Source organism: Vitis vinifera, chromosome 8 (assembly GCF_030704535.1).
Source record: "Vitis vinifera cultivar Pinot Noir 40024 chromosome 8, ASM3070453v1".
NCBI classification, from domain to species: Eukaryota; Viridiplantae; Streptophyta; class Magnoliopsida; order Vitales; family Vitaceae; genus Vitis; species Vitis vinifera.
The window spans coordinates 3382063-3402244 of record NC_081812.1 but is presented as its reverse complement, the minus strand read 5'-3'; the positions used below and the strand labels follow the sequence as shown (position 1 = coordinate 3402244).

Sequence of the window (20182 nt, the reverse complement as noted above, 5' to 3'; positions counted from 1 at the left end):
GCACTACCTCCTAATTTAAGGGATGATTTGTCTTGGTCATGAAGATGACTTTCTTATGGTAAGTGCACTACACTGTATGATTACATAGACAAGACTTATGGTGAATCATAACATTGGCTAACAGGTGGTCATGATTCACCAAGCTACTATGTTGCATGAGCTCTACACCTTAAAAGAACATTAAGTTAATGCTAGGGTCTTCAATGGCTTTAACCTAAGAATGAGACCTGAAAATGGTCATATATTCTCTATAGAATGGCTTACTATTGATTAAGACATGCAACAATAAGTATTTTCAATATAAACACCATAATATCTCATAGGTTTAAAATAGTTTGTTCCCTAGGGTAATTCTAAAGAATTATGATTATGAAATCTATGGTGTCATGTTGATTCCTTTAGTTGAATTTAACATATACTCTTTTTTAGCTTGGGTATGTCATTTAATCACATAATAGGAGGATTTGAGACTTAAGAATTATATATGTAATATTGAAAGGTTGATAATATTTATGTCATTAGATTATGGATATCGGTTCATGGGGACTCTGTATGTAATGGATAGTCAATCACATATCAAGGGAATTGATTAACTTGGATTTAATTAATTTTTATCTTAATATAATGACATAAGATACTAGAGTACAATTGACTCTTTTTAATAGAATATTTAGTCAACTTTAAAATTAGATTTTGAGTGAATCAATAGTTTCCTATTAGTCTCAATGATCCCTACTCAAGTTCATAGTCCTTGTTAGTACAAAGATTTGAGGAAATTTGAAATTTAATCATACGTGTGTATAAGGGTATTTTGATAAAAGTGTAAGGTTACACAAAAACTTATAATTATTTATTTTGAGGTTTTATGGGGAATTAATCATTTTATGTACAAAAAATTGTTTTGGTAAAAGTACAAGGTTGTATAGGATTTTATGATTAATGCTAGTCAGTAAGGTACATGAAAGCCCTAGAGGATGTGTATTTATATATATAAAAGTTATGTTGTGCTGCTATGAAAGAATATTAAATGATTATTTTACAAGTCTTTTAATTATAAATAAACCCTTATCTATTGGACTATAACATATTCTTTTCTTTAAATCAACTTTAAACCAAGTTGAAGGGGTACAAGAAGGGAGGAACACTTGAAAATTTTATGAAACTTGAAGATAAAAGAAAATTGTACTCTTATTCAATAAAAATAACTACGGCCTAAAGGAACTTGATAAAGGTTCTTTTTATTTTACTTTATTGGACGTATATAAATTTGATCTTTGATTATAAATTTAAAATTTGTTCTCAATTTCAATTCTTTTTAAAAATTGTTTATGGATAACAATAACCGAATAGTATTAAAAAATTTTAAAAGCAATTTCCTATTTTTGTTTTTAAATTATATGACCAAACATACTCTTAATTTTGAAATTTTAGAATCAATGTCAAAGTAATGGTAGAATAATTTTTTTCTCATGATGTGCCCCCTTGCTTTCCTTATGAAAAAAAAAATTCTTTTTATAAACACAAAAACCCTAATTAGAATGGAATAAAATATGAAGTCTAATAAAATTGCATAATGAAAACCGATCGAATAAGAATGTTTTAGACTTTCTTAAAAATTTTAAACTTCTTTTTATATTAAATTCAATTATTAGTTTTGTCATTACTTAATCAAATCCAAAAAGTACATATTTATCTAAATTTGGTTCACTTTGGCTAATCTTCAAGCTTGCTCTTAAAGCCAACAAGTCACAATAGTGATGAAGTAATTTCAAAAGAATGAACTTTGAAACAAAATTATCAACCCAAACTAATGTATTAACACCTATATTAAATTTTAATAAACTAAGAACTACTTTCATTAGTAGGAAGAAGAACAACAGCCAGTTGAAATGACTCTCCCCTACTCAACTGTGGAACTAATAGTAGCTTTTGAGGCCAAGGCAACAAGTCAGTCTCTGAGATCCCCAGATGGAATGCTCCCATATATGGCCTCCTTCAGCTCCATCCCATATTTCTTCCTGAACACCCTCACAAGTTCATCCACATCTACTCCGGCCCTGCTCGCCATCACCCATGCCAAGGCGCCCTTATCAGTGGCCGACCCCTTTATGCTGGAGTGCAACGTCTGAAACCATTCATGTGGAGAAAAACTTCAAATCTTCTGTTAAGTGCTAAGTCTCAAAACAGTAAAACCCCTTTCTCTAAATGGAAAATACAGTCATTTCCTTTTATTTTTCTTTGTCAAAAAAAATAAATAAATGTTAAAAGATAAGAGAATACAATAGTAGTATGGGTAGTTGTTGGTGACCTTTGCATAGTATTTAGCTGGACTGCACATGCACTTTACAACGCTTTTGAATGCATCTTCAAATTCCCCTGAGTTTTCTTTCTTGAGTAACTGCACACACATACTTGTAATTACCTTTGGTTTCAATTCAAGAAAAGATTTCGGGTTTTTTTTTTAGTATCCACCAGGTCATGTCCTCAATAGGACAGGTTTGGGAAAATGATAGACGGGTTCGGAGCAAATACGTTACCTTGGTGTAATCATGTCCATATATATGTTTATAGCAAGAAAACGTAAGCTTTAGCTGTGGTATGCTCCTTTTGCTGAGTATCTCCAGCACAACAGCTTCTTCAGTGCCTCCTGATTTTCCAACTCCTGCTTCATACAGCCTCCTGGCATCACACTTGGCTATATGTTGGCTAACATCCGCATGGTGTGCCTTGTGGGATGCCATCAATGCTACTAGTATCTGCAACGCCAACATCATTCAACAAATACCCTTCTTTAATTCCTACCTACACACAATCCCCAATAAGCTTATTTACCTTTTGGTAGGGGTGAGGAGGCTCGATATTGATAATATCTTGGTCCATCTGCCTTCTAAATCTGGCCCCATAATCCTGTTTCATGAGTAGAATTTGACTCGATTTACGCCAAACAAAGATCTCCACCAGTACCTTGTAATTGGTGTCTCCCTGCTCGAGCGCTTCCCTTACCACGACCGCGTCGCTCGGGTGTGGATCAAGCCCCCCTGGCTCGTTTCTTTGGGTGATCATGTAGCCGTTTTGGAACCGATTTATTGGGACTTCCCCTACCAATTCCATGAAAGCCTCTTGAATATACCCGAGTTCAAGCCTGGCTCGACCGCCTAGAGGTTGAACCAACTGACTTGAATGTCCCTCAGTCTGATCGGCTAATGCAGTGGCATATATATATAGGCCGCCATGACTTGAGGGCCAAGGCATGGATTTTACTTTATATGGGTGCATTTTGGATCCAACATTGAAGAGTGTGGAGGTGCAATACCAATACAATGTAACAAAATAAAGTGAAAAAGGGAGGAGACTTGACCAAATTGAGCAGGAGACTGATGTGGAAGAAGGTGTATTATTGTAGAAGTGTACGAGGCAAGTTTGTTTTGTAGTGAGGACTTTATGGGTTTCCTAGTAGACACTGAGTGTGAATGCAGTTACTCCTTTGCCTACTTTTCTATCACCCATTTTCTAATCCCATTAGCCCTTCCTTTTCAATGCTATCATTATGAATTTTTCTTTGATTGATGCATATATACATAGGCTTGTGCCATGATTCAAGTAGTAGGTCATACTAATCATTATGAAATTTGATCAAACATGTTTATGACTATGTACTTGCAACATAGGAATAAGAGGAGGGTCAATTTGATTACCTCTAATCATCTCTACAATAAAGAAATGCTTTATGTTATATATAGAATAATGTATGTAGCATGCATGAGGCTTCTTGGATGGGACCAATGAAACCTGCCCCGTTATATCAACCAACTTTAATTTGCATTTCATACTTTAAAGGGTGGATTCAATGTATCATCTTCTGGACAGTTTTGTTTTGTTGTATTTAAGGGATTAAAATATTATTATTATTATTGTTATGGTTGTTGTTGTTGTTTTTCTTTTTCTTTTTCTTTTTCCTCTGTTTTATAATGAAGCAAACTCTCATTTCTTAAAGCATTTCTTTTAGGGATGGCAATAGAATGTATTTGGGATTAATCGCCCTTATCTTAATCTTATCCTATTTATTTAAAATAATTCTTATTCTCATCCCGTAAAAAAAGTTAAATGAGACGAGACAAGCGGATATGCGAATTTTTTATGCCTATCTCGTTTGTTTAACTTTTTTCTTAAAAAAAAATATTTAAATTTTTTTTAACTACATTAAAATAAATATATTTTATAAATAATTAAAATATTATTATTTTTTAGAACTTATTTTATTAAATAGTATCTTATTATTATTATTATATTAAAAATAAGAAAATAAAAATTAATTTAATTTAATTTTTAAAATTAATCTTATATATAATGGCAGGACAAGACAATGCCCCAATTCATCCCAAACCTATCACTCACCATTAACTCATTTATTTAAATTTCAAATTCGTCTTATTAAAAAGGAGGCCTAATATTTTGGAAGAATTATTATTATTATTATTATTATTATTATTATTATTATTATTATTATTATTATTATTATTATTCTATAATGAAGCAAACTCTCATTTCTTAAAGCATTTATTTTAGGGATGACAATAAAGTATATTCGGGATTAGTCGCTCTTAACTTAACCTTGCACCGTTTATTTAAAATAATTCTCATTCTCATCTCATTAAAAGAGTTAAATGGGACAAGGTAAGCGGCTATGCGAATTTTCTATACCCACCCCCTCTGTCTAACTTTTTTCTTTAAAAAAATTATTTTTAAATTTTTTAACTACATTAAAATAAATATATTTTATAAATAATTAAAATATTATAGTTTTTATAACTTATTTTATTATAAAGTATCTTATTATTATTATATTAAAAATAAGAAAATAAATTTTAAATTAATTTAATTTTTATATATAATGACAGGACGAGATAAGACTACCTCGTCAACCTATCATTGGCCATTAACTCATTTATTTAAATTTCAAATTCGTCTCTAGGGACAAAAAAGACCGAGTATTCGAAAATACCCATCTCATTTCCATCCCTAATCTCTTTATGCGGCCTTTTAACTTTACCTATTATTGGATTTAGCATTCCTTTTTAATCGAGTTATCAATAGTTTCATTAGTTATCTAAAAAAATGTTTCTTTTTTAACCAAGTTATCATAGAGGTAATTTGGTAATTTCATTAATTCTTAAAAAAAATAAAAATAAAAATAAAAAGGGGTATCCTTGAATGCCCGAGATAATGATCATCCAATCTTTCCTACCTTCAAGTATAAATTTTGAATTTTTTAATTTTTTTTATAATAATTAATATTTTTATTATTTTATTTATTCATTTATTTAATATATATACCTAAAAAATAAGACAACTCCTTTATCAAATTAGCATGTGAAGGTAGCCAGCAGGATATGGGGATGTTGGGTCCTTGTTGGACCCCAGATAAGTAAGTTGTTTATGTACCTCATTGCCATATCTTAGCTGTGAAAATTGACAACCTTTAATATTTAAAAGTATTGAGTATAGGCATGTGAAAATTCCTTGACTCTGACGCCTATCCTTGTGGGCTTGACTCTTTGAGCCCATGGCTGCTATGAGGACAGGTCCTTTGGAAACCCATTCAAATCAAATGAAGACTTTTGGTTTAATATTGCTTTATTTGCAATGAGTTTTAGTCATATTTGAACTCCTGCATACATCTTTTATTATTTCTCATAATCCAAATTTCAATGATTTTTAATATTTTAGAGAAAGAATTCAAAATTTTTGTAATTCTCATTTTATATTACTAAAATTAGTAGGGTTGTATGTGGATTATAAAAAATTGAAATAAAAATCTAAAGAGTTAATGACAGGATGGATTAGGGTTTGTTTGGGAATTATTTTTTAGAATAAAAAACACAGAAAACATGTTTAATAACTTTTTTTTCTCTTATTAAGAATAAAAAATAGGGTGTTTTCATATTATATATATATATATATATATATATATATATATATGTATTTTAGTTGTTTTATGTTATTTTCACTTGTTTTTCTAGAGTTATTCTAAGAAATAATGATACAAATATGTAGAATAATTAAAATAAAACATTAGATATAAAAATTATTTTTAAAACATATTTAAAGATATTAAAAATTGGTTAAAAACATTTTAGGTTTTCAAACAAACTTTTATTCTACAAAAATTAGAGAACAATTTTTAAAAATTATTCTCAAAAACTATTTTTCAAAATTTTTTCAAAAACAATTATCAAACAAATTCTTATATTTTGAAAAAATAATTATTCCTCAAACATTGAAGGAGGAGATAAGATTGAAGTCCAGTGATGATAGTATTGAAATCTATATAAATAATGTTGATTCAATTTTATGAAAATTTTGAAAGGAAAATTGAGAAATGATAAGCACATACCACATAAAGGACAAAATTTGGGAATCATTAATTAACTTCAACAAAAATTTGGATAACATAATTGAAAATCAATTCGATGGCATAAGCAACCAATTACAATATCTATCAATTAAAGCAACAAATTTGTGATTTCGTGTCTTTGATATATGGAACAATCTTCCAAATCATAACCCTTATAGATTTTAATGATTTTAATAATGAAGAGAGAGAGAATCAATTGCACACAAGAACGTTGAATAGAATATACAGAAACCACCTACATAGTTTCTCTAAAATTCCATAGATGTAAATAAATAAATAAAAATATCATGAGTTGAATGATTATAAATAATTCATTAAATATAAAAGGAAATCTACAAAAAAAAAAAAAAAAAAGATTTGGATGTTCCTAGTCCCCAAGGGTCTTATATCGGTAAAAAATTAAATAATCATTTATTAGGATAGAGTCATTAAAAGCATTATGTGATGTAGTAATGAATGGATTTTATAATATGATTTTGGTTTTTTATTTACCATCCTTTTTATGAATTATTTGTGTTGAGCATTTAAAACTTACATTATTTGCATTGTTTATGATTAAGATATATTAGGAGTTATATGGAAGATCCAAGTCATTAGTTTTTTATAAGTAGATGAGTTATTCACAACTGATTCATAAATTTTGACAATTTATTTGAGTTTGTAGTGCACTACCGCATAATTAGAGAGTTGACTTGTCAATGAGATGAAACTCTTACAATGAGTGTATTAATGCATATGATTACACATTAAATAGAGTCTATGTTGAGTCATAACATTGGCTATCAAATAATTATAACTTCATCAAATTACTATACTGTATGAACTCACCACCTTGAAAAGATATTAAGTTACTGTTAAGATATTTAGTGGTTTTAACCTAAAAATGAGACAATAAGGTAGTCATATATTACTTATGAATTAGGTCGCTATTGATTAAGGCAAGTGAAAACAAGTATTCTTAAGACAATGTTAGGATAAAGTCCTTAAAAGCAAGACATAATGTAACAAAGTTAGACTTGAACTTCCCCTTTTCTATTTATTGTATATGACTTAGATGCATTAGGAGTTATACAAAATATACAAGTCATGAATTTTTTGCAATTTGCAAGATGATAAGTAGTTCACAGTCAGTTCATGAACTTAGGCAATCTAGTAGAGGTTGTAGAGTAGTACCTCATAAATGGAAGAATGACTTATCTTGATTGTCAAGATAGGTATCTCATGGTGAGTGCAATAGTGAATCATAACATAAGGCTATTAGATTATCATGATTCAAAAAGTTACTATATTAAAGGAACTCTCAACCTTGAGAGGATATAGAACTTGTGCTAAAATTAATGTGGTCATATATCCCTACAAATTAGGTTGCTATTGATGGAGGTTGGTGGCAGTACGTATTCTCAATAGAAGCACCATGATATCTCATGGGATTAAGATAGTGTGTCCTCTTAGATGATCCAAAGGACATTTGATCATGGAATCTATGGTTGTAGTAATTCTTTTAATGGAATTTGATATATGCTTTTTATGAGTTAGAATATATCAGTTGATCACATGATATGAGGATTTGTAACTTAGGGATTAGAGAGGTGATTTTGATGGCTTAATAGCAGTACCATATTATATTACAAACACTAGTTCTGGAGTTTGTATGTGATGAATAGTATGGTCACAAACTTGAACTTTGCCTTGTTGTAATTTTATAAAATATTGGAGTGTAGTTAACTCTTTTTAATGGAGTGTTGAGTCAACTTTAAAATTGGATTCTAAGAGAGTCAATTTTTTTCCTATAAGTCACAATCCCCACTCAAGCTCCTAATTCATGAAGGCACATTTTATTTCAAGGATTTAGGTTTCTAGTTCATAAATGTGAATAAGGATATTTTAGTAAAATGCAAAGTTGCATTAGATCTTATGAATGGACTTTCTAGATCAAACTAATTAATTAATTAGAGCTCAATAGAATTAATTAATTTATTAGGAATTAGGTGAGCTGGATTAGGTAACCAAGCTCAATTTTGGCTCAAGTCACTTAAACCTATAGAGAGCCTTGTATGAACCCCCTTAGTGGTTTAAGGTTTAGACTTTTGCCATTTTTTGTCTTCCAAAGAGCCACTAGAGAAAGACCTTAGCCATTCTCAAGAAAAAAAAAAACCCACACTTTTCTTGTGTCTAGACTCATGTGAGGAGAGATTGGGTGGAAGAACACCGAGTAGATGAGTTTTATGATGTTTTTCAATATCTTCATCCACTTGGAAATGATATGGGAACATCCAAATCATAGGTATGTGTTATAACCTCTAAATCTAATATCCATTTTGGTTTTTATGACTATTGTTTTCCATCGAATTAGATTTAGAGAGCCTAGGGATAGATAACATGCACCTTACGAGATCTATTACTAGGGAACGAAGTAATTCGAGGTTTCTAGTAGAGAGGTACCATGATATCTCATAAGTTTAAAACAATGTATTCCCTTGAGTGATTTTAAGGAAATATGATCATGAAAACCATGATTAGTGATTCTTTAAATAGAATTTAACATATGCTTTTAGAAAGTTAGAGTATGTCACTTGATCACAAAACATGAGGATCTTAAACTTAAGGATAATAGAGGTAACTTGAGAGGCTAATAGCTTCCACTTCATTAGATTATAAATACCAATTCATGGGAAGTTGCTTACATGCAATCATTAGCAGGTCACAAACCTAAGCTTCATATCTCGGTTTGTTATCGTAAGATATTGGAGTATAGTTGACTATTTGTAATAAAATCTTTAATCAACTTTAAAATTAGATTCTAAGGGAGTCAGTACTTTCTTACGATTTCTAGTAGTCCCCTCCTTAAGCTTATACACCTAGGTGACACATTATTTGAGGGATATTTGAGTTATTTATTTATATATGTATATAAAGGCATTTTGGTAAATATATAAGATTACATAAGAGCTTATGAATGGTCTTTCTAGATTAGGCTAATTAACTAATTAGAGGCTAAAAAAGCTAATTAATTTTTTTTAAAAAAGAAGCTAATTAACTGTTTAAGGCTTGAATGTTTTGCTATTTAGTCTTTCAAAGAGAGAGAAAGCCTTAACCTCTATCATTATAAAGAGGATTCCACAATTTTCACATGCCTAGGTTTAGGAAAGAAAGCCATTAGACAGAAGATCATAAGGTATTCAAAATCCACACCAACCTTTTCAACAACTAAAATTAATTTGAGAACATCCAAATTACAGGTATATATGTTTTGTATGCTTTTGATTTTCATTTTTTATTTAGTAATTCTTCTTTGTGTAGATCAAGAGACTCTTATGATAGTTTTTCCTACACCCTAATAATCTAGGGTTTGGAATGATTTTTCGTAGTCATTCCTTTGGAATTGAGCTTTAAAAAGCCTGACATGATGTAACAGATTAAGATTCATTTATAAATTTTACTTATCTATGTTTCTTGAATTCTCATTTATTATCCCATATGTATTAATTGGTTGTCTGAGCATACACGTTTATATCTCTTACATTGTATATGACTTGGGTGCATTAGGAGTTATATTGATTATATAAGTCATAAGTTCCTTATAAGTAGATAAGTTGTCTACAGTTAGTTCATGGATTTGGGCATTCTAGTAGAGACTATAGTACACTACCTCCTAATTAGAGGGATGACTAGTCTTAATTGTCGAGATGGTTCCCATAGTGAGAGCATTAGTGTGAATAATTATACATTAGACAAGACTTATAGTCAATTATAATGTAAAGTTATTGATTATCATGATTCATCAAGCTATTATATTACATTGACTCACAACATTGAGAGGATATTGAGTTTATACCAAAGTCAATAAGAGGCTTTAACCTATAGTTAAGACCTTAAAGTGGTTGTGTATCCCTATGGATTAGGTTGCAATTGATGGAGGTTGGTGGCAATAGGTATTTTCAATAAAGGTACTATGATATCTCATGGGTTTAATACAGCATGTCCCCTTAGGTGATCTAAAGGACATATGATCTATAATACTATAGTCATAACATTTCCTTTAGCGAAAATTTAACATATGCTCCTTGAAGTTAGAGTATGTCAATTAATCACATCATAAGTAAGATTTGTAACTCAATGATTAATAAATGATAATATTGTCTTGTTATATTACAGACACTAGTTCATAGAAAGTCTGCATGTAGTGGATAATAGGTCATAGACTCGAACTTCGTCTCATTGTTATTTATATAAGGTATTGGAATGCAATTGACTTTTTGTATTGCGATGATGAATTAACTTCATAATTGGATTTTGAGGGAGCCAATACTCTTATAGGTCTCAATGGTCCTGCTTGAGCTTAGATACTTTGATGATATGGTCTATTAAGGTTGGATTGACTCTAGGTTCACCTTTATGCATGAGGGTATTTTGGTAATTATATAAGGTTGCACAAGAATTAGTAAACAAGGTTTCTAAATTGGGCTAATTGATTAATTAAATGGTCTTGTGATATTAATTAATCAATTAAGACTTATTTTAGACTACATTAAGTGACACAAGCCTTTGATGGACTTAAATCACTTAAACCCAATTGGGAAACCCTATAAATATCCCCTTAAGGGTTAGAATTTTCAAGTGAGTCATCTTCTACCTCTAGAGAGAAAAGTGTCATAGTCTCTTCCCTTCCAAAAACCCATGTTTGGAGTGTCAGGGTCAAGATTGAGTCATCGAGCAGAAGATCTTAGGTTTATTAGGATTTTGACTATTACGAATCTACCATTTATAAAAAAGAATTGATTTAGGAACGTTCAAACCAAATATAAAGTTTTCTAATGCACAAATCTAAATCCTTTGATAATTAAAAGTGTTGTTTTTACTTCTATTTCTTAGGATCTAGAAGCCTGAAAAAAGTTTCATGCACCTAACCTGAGCCTAGGATAGGGAGTGGAGAGATCCAGGATTCCTTACAATCAAGTATAATGCTTTAATCTATGTTAATATCCTTCTTAGTGAGAATGTAGTGGATGCGATGAGTAGTAAAACACTAAATCTAGGTGCAATGAGAAGTTGAAATGTGTCTTAAGGCTAAGCTAACTTCACAACATCAATCAATGGAATGTAAACAGGTAAGAGATGATCTTCTTCATAAAGAGTATGAGGATAAAGACATTAAGAACCATGGATGGTATGACACCTTGGTAAGATTGGATGCCTATAACCTAACAAATAAGATATAAGATCATTATGAATGTTAATCCATACATGGAGACATTAGATTGGATCATTGAAACACAAAAAATAAAGATGATTGCATTAAACATTTGCTTGTAATGAGGGCACACAACACTTTGAATAGAAATGCTATGAATCCAAGCTCTAATCATTAAAAATACAAGTAATAAGAGTTTTCTCAAACTCAACAAACTTTATTCAGGGCTCAGGCTCGATATGCTCTCAAAACATTACTCAAAGAAAGTCACCATATGTTGTGCAAACCTAAAATAGTGTACAAGGAGGTCGGAGAGTGCAAAGACTTAGAAGGTGATAAACACCTACTACAAGTGCCTCTACCACAGGTCTTCAAGAAAAAGATGGCAAGAAATAAAAATAAAATAAAAAAGTTAATCTGGAAAAATGAATAGTTAAAATGTCTTGGACTTTGTGTTGAAAGACCCCTATAGGGTTAGATCTAAATTGAAATGATACAAAAACTTAAGAGAATGGTCCTAAGAAATGAAGGGATGGAGCATAGAAGGAAAAACTAGGTTGTTTGCCCAAAGGTTCTTCCAATTGAATTTTGATGATAATAAACCATGGTTAAGTGACTAATTGGTTTGAATGATAAACAATCTTAGCTATAAATTCATAAATTCATCAAATGACCAAAGGGATACAAGATTGAGACTATTGGAAGACTTCTGATCATAGGAAACGAATGTAAGATGAATGCATGGGTGCACTTAGGTTTTTCATACCTTTTCATACATCTTTAAAAACTCAGTTTATTCTTTAAAATTTTGATTTCATTAAAACCCGAGTTTTATCAAATGTACCTTAGGCAAAACTTGTCAAAATTGGCATATTATTTTACCTAAAGACCTTACCTAAGTGTTAGAAAAGAAATGAATTGAAAATGATAGGTTTTCGGGGCCAAAATGTTGAACCAGTCGAGGCTCTGGCCAACCGACTCAACCGGTTGGGGAATCGGTCAACCGGTTGGGGAATCGGTCAACCAATTACCCTTGTCTAGTCGAGGTCCGGTCAAGGAGTGCCAAAAACACTCTCTCATCTAGTAGCTTTCTCTTCCCGGTTGAGGTTCACCCTTTCCCGGTTTACCTCTGGTCGAGGCAATGGTAACCTACCAAAGCATTAAATGCTCCAATGGCTAATGAACCGGTAGACCCCCAGCTCGACCGATCGAGGCTGCCTTTTGCTGTTTTTCGCTCCCGAGCTTAGAAACCTATAAATTGAGAGCTCCACTTCATTTATGACATAGAGAATACATGCAATCAATTGTCTACCTACCTGTTCTTGCCTTAAAAACTCTCATTTCTTTCTTAGTGCATTAAAACCATCACTTGCATATCTTTTAGTGCACCCTTGTGAGTCATCCTTGCTTTGTTTTGTATTTGAGCTATCTTTGAGCTAGGTTGAGGGTTTTTTTCTTGTAAAACTTGAGTGTTAATGATTTCAAGAGGTTTGAATATTGATGGGATTGTGTAAGAGCCCATTGGAGCCGAAATTCAAGTAGGATTGGAAGCTTGGTTGAAGCTCCAAGCTAGTGGAACCCTCACTTGGTTAGGAGATTGAGAAGAGTGGACGTAGGTAAAGAAGTGTCGAACCACTATAAAATTCGAGTTTGAATTCTCTAACTCTATTTCTTTATTTCTTGTTTATATTGTACTTGAATTTGTTGTATTGAAAAGTTTTTGAAAAACCTAATTCACCCCCCTCTTGGGTGTTTTTCTCCTTTAAGCATAGTTTTTAATTTTCTCATAGGGTGAAAATGATGTTTGAAGCACTTAAAAAATTGAGATGTTGAATGCTTCATGTTGAAGCACTTAAAATGTCTCTTTTTAAGGGACACCTAAACATCCATCCTTTGACGTTGAACGACCTATACCTTCTCTCCAACATTTGAATGTTCCATGTTGAATGCTCAAATTCTTTTGCCTAATTTCCATAGAAACATTCATCTACGTCATTTGTTGATTTATTAAATATCCACTTAGCATTCTATAACTCATTCACAATAACCTTGTAAATAAGAATATAATATAAAAATCACAAAAAATAAAATCAAATATAATTAAAATTATTTATTTATTTATTTTCTTTTCTACTTTACATTTGTTTCCATTTTCCCCTAAATTTTCCAGAAGCGAAAGGAAAAATGAGGAAAAAAAGAAGAGTGATATGCCAATAAACTTGGTAATAACAAACACATCCTCCAATTATCCTTTGGTCACTCCCCATCACCTTAAAAAGTGAAAACAGGCAGCTTGGCCCTCCATGTCTGATCCGATGACCGTCATTTAGGGCATAAAAAAATAGGTGAAAGAACACAGAACCGAAATTTGGGGAAAAGCCAGGGGCATTTGCCAAAATCCACCTGTTCACATTCTTCTCCCTTTGAGAATACAGCTTTCCTTTTTGAGCTGTAATGCCTTGTTCCTTGGCTCACAAACACACATAGGGAAAAACGCAGCAAGCTTGCTCTCTCCAACCATCATTTTCATTTCTTCACTACACCCAAAATGCAGGTTTCCATTCTAATCTCTCAGTCTTTGGATTTTTTTTAATTTGTATAGATTTTTAAGGTTGATTACTCTGTATTTTCTTCTTGTCCAGACGAGAACGGTTCAAGTGGGCCACGTTTCAGATCTAGCTGGAGAGCGAGAGATTCATGAGTTCTTCTCCTTTTCCGGCGACATCGAACATGTTGAGATCCTCCGGTTCGTTCCTTTTTTCTTTTTTCTTTTATAATTAATTTTAGTTTTTTTTTTTTTTTTTTTGGTAATTTTTTGTTCTGGGTCTTATTATTTTTTGGGTTTTTATTTTCCTTTCGGTTCGGAGGAAAAGAAATAAAAAAAAGTAGAGGAGGTTCTGAATCTTTCAAGTGAGCTGAAAGATTCAAATGGTGCTTTCTTGTTTATTTTCCTGCATTTTCTGAGAAGACAAATGGTGGGAGAGGGTTGATTGGGTTGATGAAATTGTTTGAACTTTGGGTGCAGTGATTCTGGGCAATTGAGGACTGCTTTTGTGACATTCAAAGACCCGAAAGCGCTAGAAATCGCCCTATTGTTATCGGTATTATTTTTTAATCTGTTGTTAATGCAATTGGTGTTTGATCTCCTGTTATTTTGTTAATATGATTTATCATTTGTTGTTTTTTTACAAAGATCTTCACTATATTGTATCTATTAATTGGTGTACTAGAAGGAAGTTCCACTGAAAAAGGTAATATTTCGAAAATTGTGGTGGAATGTAGCTTGAATTTCTAGCCCTTGTTGTTGGGTTGTATGGCTACTGCAATAGCTATAATCTAGGTTATGGGAGAAACCTATTTTGAGGGCATTTGTGCTATCAACTAGCCCCTCCTAAAATAGCGAACAAACATAAACCAAGTTTATCGATTCCAAATGGTTTCCATTGAAAATTATGACCCACCACATAACACCGTCATTTGTGTTAACTTAAATTGATTTCATATATTGTATCTAATCAATTTATTCCTTTATTTGGAGGTGTCACAAGCAATGGACTATGATATGCCACCGAAAATTTGTACATTTGTTGAAAATTGGCAGTCATCATATGCATCATGTTTTACCTTAATGATGCTTGACCCTATGTCCTAAGGACCAAAACTTGAGTTACTAAACCAACCCTAGTATTTAGTACTGGGGCAGGTCACAAAATCAAAGCACTAACACCTATATATGTGTACATAATGATGCTATACATTTTGTCTTATTCTCTCTTTTGTTTCTAGAACCACTGCTCAGATGTGGCTGTTCTCCATCAATGCCATTCTCATGTTGATTCATCACATGAATTTCCATGAAAAATTAATTTTCATGTGTAGTGTCAGAAATTACTAGAACTTAACACTTTGATGAATCCAAATAAGATTAGTTAAATGTATAATAATAACAAAGATCTGGAATGATATAATTTCTTCCACAGTCATTCATGGGGCTCTGTTCTAAGTACTACTAGGTCTTGATCTCCTAGTTGGAGTTAAGTTAATTTGACAGTTAATGTTGGAAGTCATCAGTAGGCAGCTAGTGCTGTGGTACTGTAGCAAATTCCTATATGGCATGTTAACATGGTCACAACACAGAGCTCTCAAGCCTTCTCAGAATTTCACAACCCAGAACTATGTTTGGCTTAAAGAAAATTAAAGATAGAGTAACTTTAGGCTGCAATTTTAGGACAAAGTCCAGATTTGACCTTGGGCACTCACTATCCATGATCTCAGATCTTCTGACAAATTAAGTCAGTGATATCTTTATCACCAAAACATTTCAAGAAGTCAGGATGGGACTCAAGTTGTTCAAGCTCATTACAAGAATGAGAGGGTTGAAGAATCAAAGTTCAGAATTGTGAGAATACCTAAAGAGATTGTGAAACATGTTGAGTACAAAATTGGACTCAAGGAATTCAAATTCAAGGGTGAGAATATGGTGGGAATTTATGTTTTAAAGCAATTTTGATGGATTGTTTGTTTCACAAGTTGTCTCATCTCTGACTTTGTGGGGAATTTGACATACTTGAATGTGTGTTGCAAGCAAGAAGGTGAAGCCCTCATTCTTTTGTAAGGGATATCTCATCATTCTTAATACAATTACAGGTACTGTTATATACATATTCTTTCAGGCTTCTGTAGTCTATGATCAAATAGTTTGTCAACAAAAGCAACCTAGTACAGCATAAGATTATATGATGAACTGTATGTAGAAGAAACTGGTAGTTTTTGCTTCTCCCAAATTTCTGTGATGTATTTGTTAATGGTTTAGGAGAACAGCTGCTTGAAGCACATGGTGGCTTTCTCACTAGGATGAACAATTCTTTCTTGAAGGATTACCTACTTATTGGAATGTAAATTTTTAATTTGCTTAGAAGATAAGACCTTAATATCTGACATAACAGAATCTGAATGGGCATGTTTTCTGTGGGTTTTTTTTACTTGTGATTAGCCTTCTCAATTCCATACAAAAGGGCATCAAGAATGTTGTGGATGTGTTTGTTTTGCAGGGAGCAACCATAGTAGACCAAGTAGTGACTATAACTCCTGTTGAAAATTATGTACCAACAGCTGAGAGGGTAATTCCATTCCCAACTTTCTGCATTCTCTTTTCTAGTTCTGCAACCAAAACTTATATTCTCAGGTGCAATTCATGCAGGAAGTAAGCATCACAGATGATGCTGTTTGTCAGGTTCCTGATGGAGATGTTTCACCAAATGCTGAGGTAGCAAAAAGCGCCATAGATTTTGCATATTATGAGTGGTGTTAAGTAAATTAAGGAGAATTTAGAGATTGCCTGGAAATGGATAATTCATTGTTTTGATATGTAGAGGATTTGGTATGCAACTCTTTGGTCCAACTAAATGTTAGCTGAATAATTAATGTACACATGCTCCTGCAGCATGGAACATGCATAGTTTGAATATTTATTGAGGATATGTAGAGTGGATTTTCTGTGGCCCATGCATGATGAGAACCTGTGGGGTTGGGGGAGGAGAGGGGGAGATGCTACTAGTTACTCCATCTCTAGTTGCTCCATGGTTATTGGAAACAAACTAGCCAAGTTTGAAGGGAAATGCTTTTGTTAAATTTTAGCATTTGGTGTATATGTATCTTCAACCATGATCTAGTCAATTGCCATCTAGATTCTTATTTTGTTCTTTCTTCTTCTTCTTTTTCCCCTCTTTCTTATTTTCCTCTCTTATTTAAGGGTTTAATCTGTCTCTTTTAGCAGGGTAAAGCTACCTCTCCTAACAATGGAAGAGTTTATGTTAATAAAGCTCAGGATGTTGTTACAAGTATGTTGGCAAAGGGTTCAGCTATTGGACAAGATGCCATGAACAAGGCTAAAGCATTTGATGAGAAGCATCAATTGACAGCCAGTGCATCAGCAAAGGTTATTTCCTTTGACAGGAGAGTTGGGCTTACTGAGAAATTAACAGTTGGAATTTCAGTTGTCAATGAGAAAGTGAAGTCTGTGGATCAAAGACTTCATGTGTCGGATAAAACGATGGCTGCATTGCTTGCAGCAGAGAGGAAATTAAATAACACAGGATCAGCTGTCAAGACAAGCAGGTCCGATATTTTGTCTCTTCTACAGTATTCCTGTTCTCTGGTTCACAATTTCATGCCATTTAATATTTAGATTCATGTCTAGATTCTTAAAAGAGTGTGGTTGAAAATACAATATGAAATTGGTAATGTGACTTTTATATGGTAGAACTGGTATACCTGCCCTTTCCTCTCCTGGGAATGTGGTGAAAATACACCCAGTCATTAGGTAGATCCTTAGTCTTGGAATCTTGATTGGATGACAGAAGGATGCTTTAGGCAGGAATTTCTTTGCTGATGATCCTAACCATCTGGCCCTCTAATCACATTAGTTTGGATTTCAGAAAGTATGTTCCACCTTTTGTGAAACGGAAAAATGACATTTCCTTCTTGATTTAGTCCAAGGACCTTTCTCAATTAAGAGACTTTGCCTTGCATATCCAAGGATTTCTTTGAATTGTTAATTACTGATATTTTTTCCTTGAGAATGCAAAAGTAGAGAATTTTCAGAAGTAGTTGAATTCCAATTTCTTTGAAGAAAACCTACTCTCAATCCAATTCTCAATCCAACAAATTTCATCTTGTCTTGTGCTGCAGCTATAATACTTCTATTTAAGGCAATATTGGTACTTCCAGTTCCATTATCTAATAATTTACTTTGCAGGAAACTAGGGTGACTGAGTTGGAGTAGATTGAGTGGTCTACTGATGTTGATTTAATTTATTGCATGTTTGACCCAGCTTCATATGAGAAGCTCTGAACCTGGGATCTCTTTTGGGTGCCAAAAGAAATTCTTTATAATTATTTGTATTTGTTAGCATATTCCTGTTGAGCTTTCTGTGGAACTTCATTCCTAAGAAGTTGATTCTGGGAGGGAGGTTTGGAGTTGCTTCTTAAATTGCTTCTGCAAGAAATTGAACTGTATTTCTTAAATGTTCAATATATTTAAAAAGGCTTCTTATACTTTAAATCATGTGTGTGGGTTTAAATGAAAAAAGAAAAGTAATGAAGACGCTCATTAGATCCCTTTATTCAGCTCCTAAGAAGCCCTAGCTGATGGGGCCTCAGTTGCATTACATTTGTAGAGTTGAGCTTTATCCATGGTTTATTTCAAATGGGCTATATCTGGAACTACTTCTGATAGACATTGCCTCTCAAATTGCATCTGCAGTTGATTGAAATATATATCTTCAAATGGTCAAATATTTACAAAGACTCTCAGTTCATAGATAATTGCACCAAGAAAAAGGAAAATGATCAACATATACCCTTTTCAGCTCTTAACAACTCCTAATTCTTTTAGCACACTTTCCCTGATACGTTGCTATACCAAATAAAGCGTTTTAGGTATCTGATTGAGTTGCAATTCATAGGCATCATCTTAGTAACTGGTTTGGGACTGCACCAGGTATGTGACTGCTGGAACAACATGGTTGAATGGTGCTTTTACTAAGGTGGCAAAGGCTGGCCAGATTGCAGGTACAAAAACTAGAGAAAAGTTTCATTTGGCTGTTTCGAACTTGACTGCAAAGGTGAGTTCTATCTATCCATTGGATCCATTTATTCTTTGTTACCTTCTTTTTACCTTAATATTATCGTAATTGTTGAAAGATACGTAAGTGCTTACACATTCTCTCCAAAGATCATGACAAGTTTAGGGCATACTAATACTTTATGGCATCCCTCTTCATTTGATCAAATTTCATGCTTTCCCAGTCTAACAATATCATGCCACCATCTCTTCAATGTAGGATCCTTCAATTGTGGTTTAAACCAGAAACCCAGTGTACCATAAACTCCTGGATTACTCATGATGAATGCAATTAATAACCACAATGGAGTAAGCGATATGAAATTCGAGCTATGGGATTGGGCAAATTATCGCCTTCTTTTGTTTGATGTGCGTGGTTAGTTACATGATTCATTTTGGTTTGTAGCCTTTTTTTTCTCCTATATTCTTCTTTGATTCCAGAGGGTATTCTGCCACCCACCCTGGGGTTTACCTGTAATCTTCAGTTTATAACATTGGTTCTACACTAGAAAAAAAGAATTAACATTTATAATGAATGGTATTGTATTGGTGTTCCATTAGAAAGAAATTAAAATTTGTGATGATGGAATGGTATAATATTACCTGTCCCCACAAAGGATATCCTTTATTTATTTTTTAATTTTAATTTTTATTCATATCTGTCAATGGGCTAAGAGGCAACATTCATGTGGAATATACAATGATACCCATTTGTTTGTTTATTATTGGATGTTTACTGTACTTATTTTTTGAGGCATTAAAGAAGACATTTTTCTCTCGGCTGGCAATGGGTGTTTTGCTTGTGTTTGGTATTGCGGTTGAATGCCATAGGCTTAGAAGTTAGAACACGCCCAACCAACTTGTTATTAATTTTTTGTATGTATGTAAAAGTCTACGCTTTAAATAAATTTAAACCCTTGAAGAAATATGTAAAGAAATGATCTCTATATAT

The 20182-nt window shown here is 32.6% G+C and overlaps 2 protein-coding genes across 3 annotated transcripts; one reads left to right on the top strand and one right to left on the bottom strand.

Annotated features, from left to right (window-relative positions):
- Positions 1 to 1794: 1794 nt before the first annotated feature.
- On the bottom strand, positions 1795 to 3292 carry LOC100240986 (uncharacterized). Its single transcript, XM_002265178.5, has 4 exons — positions 2833 to 3292; positions 2538 to 2756; positions 2309 to 2398; positions 1795 to 2125 (listed from the first exon to the last, which is right to left on the bottom strand). Exons 1-4 carry the CDS (start codon positions 3274 to 3276, stop codon positions 1949 to 1951), a joined length of 930 nt encoding a protein of 309 aa, XP_002265214.2. The 5' UTR covers positions 3277 to 3292; the 3' UTR covers positions 1795 to 1948.
- Positions 3293 to 13761: 10469 nt separating this feature from the next.
- LOC100246079 (binding partner of ACD11 1) lies at positions 13762 to 19827 on the top strand. Of its 2 annotated transcripts, none has more exons than XM_002265134.5 (8): positions 13762 to 14160; positions 14249 to 14352; positions 14632 to 14707; positions 16658 to 16726; positions 16807 to 16872; positions 17383 to 17723; positions 19108 to 19231; positions 19451 to 19827. In XM_002265134.5, exons 1-8 carry the CDS (start codon positions 14155 to 14157, stop codon positions 19469 to 19471), a joined length of 807 nt encoding a protein of 268 aa, XP_002265170.2. In that variant the 5' UTR covers positions 13762 to 14154; the 3' UTR covers positions 19472 to 19827. The 2 variants fall into 2 exon arrangements, with proteins under 2 accessions (XP_002265170.2, XP_010653209.1); XM_010654907.3 differs by having other exon boundaries at positions 17380 to 17723.
- The last annotated feature ends 355 nt before the right edge of the window (positions 19828 to 20182 follow it).

Excerpts from the sequence above, each read along its gene's own strand:
- LOC100240986 (XM_002265178.5), bottom strand. The coding sequence starts at position 3,276 with ATGCACCCATATAAAGTAAAATCCATGCCTTGGCCCTCAAGTCATGGC. Across the intron at positions 2,757-2,832 it reads CTCCTCACCCCTACCAAAAG|ATACTAGTAGCATTGATGGC; the intron begins GTAAATAAGCTT and ends TTGGCGTTGCAG. Across the intron at positions 2,399-2,537 it reads ATGGACATGATTACACCAAG|TTACTCAAGAAAGAAAACTC; the intron begins GTAACGTATTTG and ends ATGTGTGTGCAG.
- LOC100246079 (XM_010654907.3), top strand. Across the intron at positions 16,727-16,806 it reads ATGTACCAACAGCTGAGAGG|GAAGTAAGCATCACAGATGA; the intron begins GTAATTCCATTC and ends CAATTCATGCAG. Across the intron at positions 17,724-19,107 it reads TCAGCTGTCAAGACAAGCAG|GTATGTGACTGCTGGAACAA; the intron begins GTCCGATATTTT and ends GGACTGCACCAG.